Below are 10,177 nucleotides of genomic sequence, written 5' to 3'. Positions count from 1 at the left end.
AACAAATAGATATTAAACAGATACAAATATCTTATTTTTTTCTGTAAAATGTAGCGTTTTCATATTTACATCCCTCCCTTTTTCTGACAGATGGTATTGGATCTTTGCTTCAGTCTTACTCAAAACTTGGCTCACGGTTATCATCACGTTTCTCCTTCTTTTCGGTGTTTTAGCTTTTTGCGCATGCACAAAAACAATTCTTGGATAACAATACGTTCACCCTCATGTGTGAAAGTGCACTTGCTAACAGCGCATCTTCCTGTGTGTCGGTGTTAACGTGTGTGACACTGCACATAGAGGGTAATCTGCGATAAGCTGGTTTATGGGCTCGTCTGCAATGACGCAGATATGCGCGCCCAGCTCCGCACTGACAGATTCTTTATGACAACTAACCCGAGAGACTGTGGCCCATACCCAAGCTGGACCGCAGTCAAGAACATGACCGACAACTTTCATCGCACATATATGCTTAAATTAAACATTCATGTTGGGGTTAAGAGGACAAATAAAACAGAAACTGTTGTTAAATTTGCGCATTAAATGTGGTTTCACGATGTGTGACTTTGGAGATAAGATGATAACTAGTGAAGAAAAAACAAACATCTCTAGAGAGGGTGCATGTGAAACCTCGCGTAGTAGTAAAATTGTAGTGTTTTATATTTGTGTAATTTACACAAATTTATCTGTTTGGAAGGTTGGAAAGAATTCTAAGTACCCGATTTTGATAACGTGCATAGATTTATGTCAAACTGAACAGGGGGAGCTGATACTGGACCAGTGAGACCAGGGTTCCCCTCTGCAGGAAGACAAGTGTAGGCTGGCTGCATCTCCGGAATGATGGGATTTTGAGTAAAAGTGACTGTTTGTGGATACGAATCCCCGATTTTGAAGGCTAGAACTTTAATTTAAAAGTTTTTATTCTTCTTTAGACACGCCTCAGCATTCGAGCTTGAAGCCACTGAAATTAACCATGGGAAGCGGAGGGGGTGGAGGGGGTGGTGTTAGTTGGTGTGGGCTGTCAATCAAACCGAGCCGCCCCATCGCTTCTCGGACTGGAAATGATCTGTTCACAACCTCTCCAGCAGCCGTGGAGTGGGACCTCCGTGCATCGCGCAGTATCAGCGAGCTCCAAAACGGCCAAAATGTAAAAGACAAACAGCAGTCGCTCACCGCTTTTGAAAAGTAGGTGGGGATCGGAAACGCGCATTGTAAAAACAAAACACAAAAAAAAAAAAAAAAAACGGAGCGTAAAGTTGCTCAGCATTGATACGCAATAAGCTGTGCGTATCAAAAAGACAAAAAGCGAGTCAAAGAAGACAGAAGTAAAACTTCTCCAGTGGATTTTTCGGTTGAGATAGCTGCGTCAGAGCACTACTGGGACGTCGCGAAAAGCTGAAACGGAAAGAAAGAACCGACACAGCTGACACCCGCTGTCCAGAGGTTAGACACGGAGACGGATCGGAGCGCGCAGTCTGCCAGCGAAAGCTTGACAAGATCATGAACTGAATTTGTCTGGAGAAGCAGACTTTATGTAAGAAGTGGGGCAACGCCGCCCGACCTGTTCTCTTCGTCATGCGTAAAGACGTTTTGTCGTTCACGGTCTTGTTGGTGTGACAGAGTTCCGCTCCTAAGGGTCATTTCCACAGAACGCTGCCTCCGGCTAATGCCGCAGCTCCGGACGGAGTTAGTAGAAAGTTTTGCCGTTTACATCCTCCTCTACCTCCTGTCAACATGATCGAGAGCGCTGAGTGCGCTGCAGCTGACAGCTACTCGCACGGAGAGAGCATCAACCTCAGCGTGCTCAACTGGGAGCAAGTGCATCGGCTGGACACCATCCTCACGGGCTCCATCCCAATTCACGGGCGATGGAGCTTCCCGACCCTGGAGGTGAAGCCACGAGATATCGTCAAGGTGGTCCGAAGCCGCATGGAGGAGAAGCGGATACATGTTCGGGAGGTGCGGTTAAACGGATCGGCAGCCAGCTACGTCCTGCATGAGGACAGCGGTCTGGGATGGAAAGATCTGGACTTAATATTTTGCGCCGAGCTGAAAGGGGAGATGGAGTTTCAGATAGTGAAAGATATAGTGCTGGACTCACTTCTAGACTTCTTGCCCGAGGGGGTGAATAAAGAAAAGATCACACCAGTGACCTTAAAGGTAGTGTATGAAGAAATGTGACTCACAAACGGAGCAAATTATGATTCTTATGAGAACTGTGAAGCACTGGCGCATATAATGCAGAGCTTCAAAATTACTCAATTCCTGAATTATACATGAAGAAGAATTAGTTAAAATTTCTCAGTCATTGCATACATTTTAGATTTAATAATGCACCCAATTCTAATAAGTCTGAATATGTCAGTGCAGCATAGAGATATAAGCCTACAAATAGTAAAAAGGTTGGTTTCCAGTTCAAAGAGGATTCTGTCTAATCCAATTGGAGTCAGATCCACATTAATCAGTCGGCCCTCAGTTACCTGGATACCAAGGACTACCCAGGCTACTAATGGCCCACCAACAGATGTGATCAGCAAAACATGATGAGTAAAAGGCCAGACAGAGATTTTTATCAGGTGCACATTAATGTGGAGTTGTTGCTCAAACTATGGTCAAAACACATTATATCTCCATTGCTGACCCAGAATGCAGTCGTTCATCTGGTGAGCAGGTCACGGTCAGAAAAAGAAGTTTTTGGTAAACTTTTTGCAAGAACTTTACTTTACCACAGCTGTGAAAAGGACATGGGGGAGGAGGAGGAGTTGAGAGATTGTGAGAGAGGGTTTGAAGGAGGTCCTCGAGTTTTTGAATGATTTGAGCTGATATATACAATTAGTTACTCATCTTATAATGCAGTGCTTTTTGTAAGCCCTTAATGACACACAAATAAAAAAGGTAGAGGGCATATAGAATTCTAGTGTGGATATAAAGTGGGTATAAAACCCTTGTTGTCCACTCTCTTTGTTCCAACAGTGTCTTTAAGTTTTCACTGATGATTTCAGTGTGCTGGTTAAAGCCTGCAAAATATGACATTTACTTGAAGATCATGATTCCTATTGTGTAGAAACTTTTCATGTTTTACTTTGTGTCTGTTTGTAGGAGGCTTATGTGCAGAAGATGGTGAAGGTGTGTAACGACTCAGATCGCTGGAGTCTCATCTCACTGTCCAACAACCGTGGCAAGAACGTGGAGCTCAAGTTTGTGGACTCTCTTCGCCGGCAGTTTGAGTTCAGCGTGGACTCTTTCCAGATCCGCCTGGACTCGCTCCTCCTCTTTTACGAGTGCTCGGAGCACCCAATGGCTGCAACTTTCCACCCCACCATCCTTGGGGAAAGTGTCTATGGTGACTTCCCCACCGCCCTCGATCACCTGCGCAAGCGCCTCATCTGCACGAGGAGCCCCGAGGAGATACGCGGCGGGGGCTTGCTGAAGTACTGCCACCTGCTGGTTCGGGGTTTCCGTGCAGCTTCTGACACCGAGATGAAACTGCTGCAGCGCTACATGTGCTCGCGATTCTTCATAGACTTTCCTGATGTGAGTGAGCAGAGGAGAAAGCTGGAGTCCTATCTGCAGAACCACTTTGTAGACCTGGAGGACAGGAAGTATGACTACCTTGCCACGCTGTACAATGTGGTGCAAGAGAGCACTGTGTGCCTGATGGGCCACGAGAGGCGTCAGACACTCAGCCTCATCTCGTCGCTGGCCCTTCGGGTTCTGGTCCAGCAGAATGCCATACCCAATGCTGCCAATGTCACCTGCTTCTACCAGCCGGCTCCATATGTCTCTGATGGCAACTTCAGCAACTATTACGTAGCACAGGTTCAGCCTGTCTACTCATGCCCACCCTCTCCTCCTCAGCAGTACCTTGCTTCTTTGCAGCACCCCATGTACGCCACTTGGTTGCCCTGTAACTAAACCTTTTTTATGTCCATGCACCACTGTGTAAGTGCTGGGACTCCCACCCACTCATAAAAGGGAGGAGTGATGATTTTTTTTAAATCTCCTCCTTGAGAACGGAAGTTTGTGGAAAGGACAAAAGGAAAGCAAGAGATAAGATTGGGCAAGGAAGAAGAGAATCAAGGAAAGGCAAGAAAATGAAGACAAGGAATCAGGACCAAAGCAGCAAGAGAAAGAAATGTTTTTCCCCCCGGGTTAGGATGCCACAGCAGGAGGTGAGCACACAGGGAGAGATGCCAGTGAGTGGGGCTGGCCTGCCAGTTCGAGGGTTTGCTAGATCAAACCGTCGCTGAGGCTCTGAGTCATAAATAGCCTGGATAGGATAGTGTTCTGGTGTGTTGTGGGTTTTGACATGTGTAATAAGCACATCTTCTTCACATTGCAAACCAAAACATGAGATCACAAATGGCCACAAAGAGCAAAGAGCAGCAAAGGACGCAGAAGATGTTTTCATTCACATATTTACCGTCTGCACTGAGTTTGTGGGAGACTGGAACTTTGTTTTCAAAGAAAATTGCAAAAAAAGGAAGTGAGTACTGTTTACAACCCAAAGATCTGCTTTGTTACTCAAGTTTTTCTTTCTGAACTCTGACAACAACAAAAAAAAACAACAAAAAAACAAACAACAAAAAAAACCCAACAACAAAACAATGCATGCTTTATTTCTGTACAGGAATACATTTTTAAGTGCCTAGATAAAGCCTAAAGGGAAGAGTTGTTTTTTGTCATTCTTTATCTTAGAGTAGTATTGAATTGTCTCATGACATTTTCAAAATGATTATGAATGTACTGATGGTCAGAAAATTTACCAATGCTGACTAAGGTCTCTAACACTGAGGGAGGTATCGGACCACCTGATGTTTTTAACAGTGTTTGGTTCAAGATTATGCTCTTATCAGCAGTGCTGCTGGATAAGTACACATCCTGATTACCAAAGAGGAAGTACCAACATAATCTCATCATCTGTAGGAGGTGGGTGGCGAGAGTGTCTAAAAAATACTTATAAAAATATAATGCATGGTTATTTTAAAATGAGAGATGGGTTGCAAATTAGGGGGGCAGCACGGTGGCACGGTGGTTAGCACTGTTGCCGCACAGCAAGAAGGTCCTGAGTTCAATTCCAACATCAGGCCGGGGTCTTTCTGTGGGGAGTTTGCATGTTCTCCCCGTGTCTGCGTGGGTTCCCTCCGGGTACTCCGGCTTCCTCCCACCGTCCAAAGACATGCAGCTTGAGGGGATAGGTTAATTGGAAAATCCAAATTGCCATTAGGTGTGAATGTGCGAGTGAATGTGAGCGCGAATGGTTGTCTGTCCCTGTGTGTTAGCCCTGCGACAGACTGTTGACCTGTCCGCCTCTCGCCCTATGACAGCTGGGATTGGCACCAGCACCCCCCGCGACCCTGAAAAGGATAAGCGGTAGCGGACGGATGGATGGATGGGTTGCAAATTAAGGTGAAGGAGTGTATAGCAACCTATTTCATGTGCAGGGTCAAATGTGACAGAAAGAAATGTATGCCCATTGTGCATTTCAAAATACAGTCTTATTAAAACACATTTTCATGTGTTTTTGTACACTTTGCCAGATGCAAACTGAAATGCAAATTAAAAGAACAGATTTTTCAGATGTACCACTCAAGCTTACTTAAAGGCACCCTGTGGAGTTTCTTTCTTTGTTTACACTATTTCCCTAAGGTCTAAAAAGCTGAAGTGAGTTCATGGCATGAAATCAGATGCAGCAATCTCATCAGGGCGTAACTGTGAGAAATAGGTCAGGTCCAGCACTTTCACTTAAACTGGCCCACCACAATCATGTCACTCTCTACCCATCTTTGCGTTCCTCTGAATCTGTATATCAACTGTGATGCTCCCGTAAAACACTAAAAGTTTGTAGTGAGGAAAAGGGAATGAAGAACAAGCGAGAGGAACTGCACACTTCATAAAGGGGGCTCTGCAAAAATGCACGACTTTCTGCAGTGAATCCTAAAAAAATCCCAAATGACATCCTGTGTGTGGGAGGGAGAGAGGGAGAAAGTAGACAATAAACTGTAAAGCCAAGGAAAAGTCAGCTCCAAGAAGAGCAACAGCAAGCTCACTGCCTAAAAACGCTGTTAATGATAAACGCTGGCTAACAAAAAATAACCAAAACTTTCCACTGAGACAACTTATCAACATTTAAAGATGGTTTTAGCTCAACAGGGAGAAAATTAAATCTGGAGTTCTCTTCCTGTTAAAAGGGAGTTCTTCTTTTCCACTGTCACCAAGTGATTGCTCGCAGAGGATTGTCTGATCGGCGGGATTCTTGTGCATTCTTGCAATATGAAAATGCCTTGAAGTAAAGCCAAGTCAACTAGTGCTATATAAAACGCTGAATTAAATTAGCTTCTCCTTATTGCAAGTTTTTATTTCGTTTACTGTCCGGCTGTTGGGCCTCTTCTCACAGCACCTGCCACCACAATCATCTACTATGGCCCACAGGTCCTTAATTTGACAAACTTAGCATCTGTGTTTTGGCTTTCAGCTTTCTCCACAAGTGCCTTCCCTTTTACTCCTACCCATTTTGGCCAGCTGACTATTTTTCCTGACGTGTTGTTGAAAAACCGGTGCGTCCACCCAAATGCAAATGCTTATATTGGCTTACAGGAAAAGTGCCCATTCTGCCAGATGGCCAGCCCTGGACCTCATGCATGACATCACATGTATGCATGTTCTCATACACATGCACGATACAACCAAAGATTTTGCTCTATTAGAGCTCCTAAAATCAAACAAACTCTACAAGGTACCTTTGAGTAACAAACACATGTTTAACAGAAAGTTTTGAAACATGGGCGATCAGTTTTCAAAAAATTACACTGGAAAATTGTAAAAGATTTAAAACACTTTTAATTTATTTTTTTTTTTATCAAATGCATTAAGAAATTTTGTATGCAGTTCGAATGCATTTTGCCATAATGTATCTGCTTTAAAATAAAACAACATGTAACAGAAAAAGGGAACAATTGTGTTACAAGCTACAAGCTCTAAATTTGTCAAAGGAGTGGAAGTTGGTTTGTGTGTGCAAGGGTGTCGTAACAGAGCTCGGGCCCAGCAGAGGAGAACACAGTTAACAGCTGCTGAAATTTGTCTCAGTGAGGAAATAATGAGATAAGTAGAACTGAAAATGCACGGATATTTGAAAGGCATTAAAGCGTTTCGTCTGAGATTTAAAGTAGAGTTTTCATAACAATTGTGGAGTGACAGAGTACATTTCCAGTTTTTAACTGCATTCTGCACTTCACTCAGAATGTTCCCTCTCAAACAAGTCAGATCTTCTATTTTTCTATCGATCTCTATTTTTGTACACTTTGTGTTCAGACGAATTAGCAGACAAGGCTGTGTCACTGAATTTAAAGGTGCTTTTCTGTGTATTAGTTTTGGCTGATGGAGACCTGCTTTGGTGAATACAGTGGTTGAGATTTACATTTACACATGTTCATTGTACGTTCTGCTCTGAGCTGTTCCATGTGGATTTCTGTTGCTGTAAAGAGATTGTTTCATTGTTTTTCAGTGTTTTCAACAGCAATCCTGCTTGAACCTGAAAATAAACATCTGATGATTGTGTTCAAGTGCAGCAATTTCTTAATTAAAAGCAAAAGGAGCCCACTGGACATAAGATGTTTTAAGATTTTTCTTTCTTATCACAAACACTACCAGCCGCAGTAGCACTTTGCATGATGATTATTAGACGTTTCACCACCTTGAACTTTAGTTTAGCCGAGGTAAACGGCTCTGGCATTTGGATTTGGTGTCCAGGTTTTGACATTAAGAGAAAAGTCCTCATTAGGTCAATGCTCTGAAGTGCCCGCACATCCACACAAGTGCATGACTCTTGTTGCCAGCAAGTAACAGCTGAACGTGAAGGATTTCCCCTCAGTGAGACGTCACAGATGAGCGTCAATGAACGTCATCACACTGTTTGCCAAGCTAATTAGCTTTAAGTGAATCTGAAACGGCAAGCAGGTATCACGAATTTACAAACCTTACTACCAGCAGAGCCCAGGTCTCCAGGGACACATGGTAACTTGCTGAGTGGATTGGCTCCAGGTCTGCATCACTCTAATGCCCGCAAGCTTCAGCCTCCAGATGTCACTTTCCCTGCTGACAGTGGGGAAAAAACGTTACTCAACTCTGTCTTTCATCTTTTTCCTTTCTTCTGTCTCTCTACTTGGCACTCTGCTTATGTTTTCTCCTCTTTATCTTTTCCTTTTGCTTTCATGCCTGCTTTTGAAAAGATTTCGATGTGCATAACTACTGACTCTTCTATTTTGAGTCACTTGAGATTACAGCTCTCACTCTAGGTGTTTATTATTATTATGATAATTCTGTGTTCACTCATTTCCCTTCATCTCTGCCTCAGTTGGTCTCTTGGTGAATTTAAGCAGCAATGGATGAGCTATGGAAAGAAGAACAGGGCCACTGTTATCCCCTGTTAAGCGGGAGAGAGTGGACACTAAATATAGGCCCCCCTCTCAGCCACTGTAAGGACATTAGCCCATCTGCCAAAAGCTGATTAGCCTCCCTCCATAACCATGCACTCAGGGCTCTAGTGTGGCTGCTGTGGAGAGATTTACTGGCTATTGTGCTGCAACACGTACCTGCCTCATCCCGTCTTTTAGGTCACTCTCGCTTGAAAGAGGAAAAGAGAAGGAGTCCACTTCCTTATCAACGGGCTTAAAGAAAACAACAGATTGAGGCCTTTACTGTGTTGCACAACAAGGAAAATAGCGAACCCAATAACACCGTAAGCTTAGGAAGGGTGTTACTAGCGTGCTATAACAGAGCAGCTTGACAGGTGGGCTGAGCATAGGAAGTATGCCATGCAATTCTTTTGAAGGGAGTCACTGTTAGACTGCAGTAAGGAAAACAAATGCTCTAAAAACGAACTATTTTTGAAACTATCAAACATTGAGTCATTCAGATCTTTATAGTCTTTTCTTCTACAACGATATTTTAAATGAAGTGACAGCTGCCGGTCTCACTGCAGAGCATGAAATAGGAACCAAATGCCACCTCTTTGTTTCTATGCATGGATATTAATTTCCCTTTTTTAATAGCAGCATTTCTTGTATTCCAGTTGAAAGCATTTTTTGTGAATGCATGAAATGTTAATTAAAAATGAAAGCAAAAACAGTTCAACTCAGGTCCCTTCAAAAGCACTACAAACGGTGCCCATGAAAACAAATCAGTGAATTGCATTTAGTGACTATTGAACAACCCGGTGGGATAAAATGTCATAACTAGTTCATAAATTGCTGTTAGACTCTGTTTGGAGAATACTTGCCCTTGTGTTATTTCCTAACAGAAAGCAAGTCCCTCCTACAGCTTCTAATAAAGGCTAGAAACCATTAAAAGCACCGACCTGGCTGTCTCTGAACATATTAGAAGCCACTTTACAGCCCTCACAGAGACAAAGCAGAAGCTGTCATACATTATGGAAGCAAGGACTGAAACAATAGCAATGCCTTTAGCTGACTAAAAATTACAATTTTGCTGTGTCAAATGACTATGTTAGCAACCCTTCTGTACCATGTGTTTCTTCAGTGTACAAAAGAGTTTGTACACTAAAATAAGAAGAAAAGAAAAAAACTCTGACAGCTGGCTCACTCTTAAATAAAATAGCCTTAAAAACTGGCATATGGCATATTTGACTTGCTTGTGACAACAGGGGCATGTCTAGATGGGGGCCATGGGGTGCCACAGAACATGACTACTAATACTTTTAAACCCCCCTCACCACCACCACTGAATGGATAGGAGAATGTAACTTGGTAATTCAAAATGCAGCTGCGCGTCTTTTAACAGGTACGAGAATTCATGAACACATAACTCCAATTTTAGCCAAATTACATTGGCTCCCTGTTAAATATCGTATAGATTTTAAAATTCTTTTGTTCACTTTTAATATTTTGAATAATTTAGCGCCCAGTTATCTTTCTGATTTACTCCATTCATACAATCCCAACAGAGCACTTAGATCGTCCAACCACAGGCTCCTAGGACAACCTAGGACTCGAATGAAGTCGAGAGGCGACCGGGCCTTTGCATCCATGGCACCCAGACTCTGGAATAACCTCCCCGTTCATATTCGCACTGCCGAGTCTATCCAGTCTTTTAAATTACGTCTTAAAACTTATTTTTTTACTTTGGCTTTTGATTCTGTCTAGTTGGCTGTTTTAGCTTGTTG

The 10,177-nt window shown here is 43.1% G+C and overlaps 1 protein-coding gene across 1 annotated transcript; it reads left to right on the top strand.

Annotated features, from left to right (window-relative positions):
* Positions 1-1,039: 1,039 nt before the first annotated feature.
* Positions 1,040-7,554, top strand: LOC147312400 (terminal nucleotidyltransferase 5A-like). Its single transcript, XM_086263729.1, has 2 exons — positions 1,040-2,157; positions 3,097-7,554. The coding sequence occupies exons 1-2, from the start codon at positions 1,732-1,734 to the stop codon at positions 3,910-3,912; spliced, it is 1,242 nt and encodes a 413-aa protein (XP_086119855.1). The 5' UTR covers positions 1,040-1,731; the 3' UTR covers positions 3,913-7,554.
* Positions 7,555-10,177: the final 2,623 nt, after the last annotated feature.

The sequence above is a fragment of the Aulonocara sp. 'chitande type north' Nkhata Bay genome, linkage group LG15 (genome assembly GCF_057382095.1).
Source record: "Aulonocara sp. 'chitande type north' Nkhata Bay isolate Kocher_YH1m ecotype deep benthic linkage group LG15, A_spYH_male_GT1.1, whole genome shotgun sequence".
Classification (NCBI taxonomy): Eukaryota; Metazoa; Chordata; class Actinopteri; order Cichliformes; family Cichlidae; genus Aulonocara; species Aulonocara sp. 'chitande type north' Nkhata Bay.
Note: the sequence above shows the minus strand (reverse complement) of the source record. Positions and strands in the feature narration are given on the sequence as shown.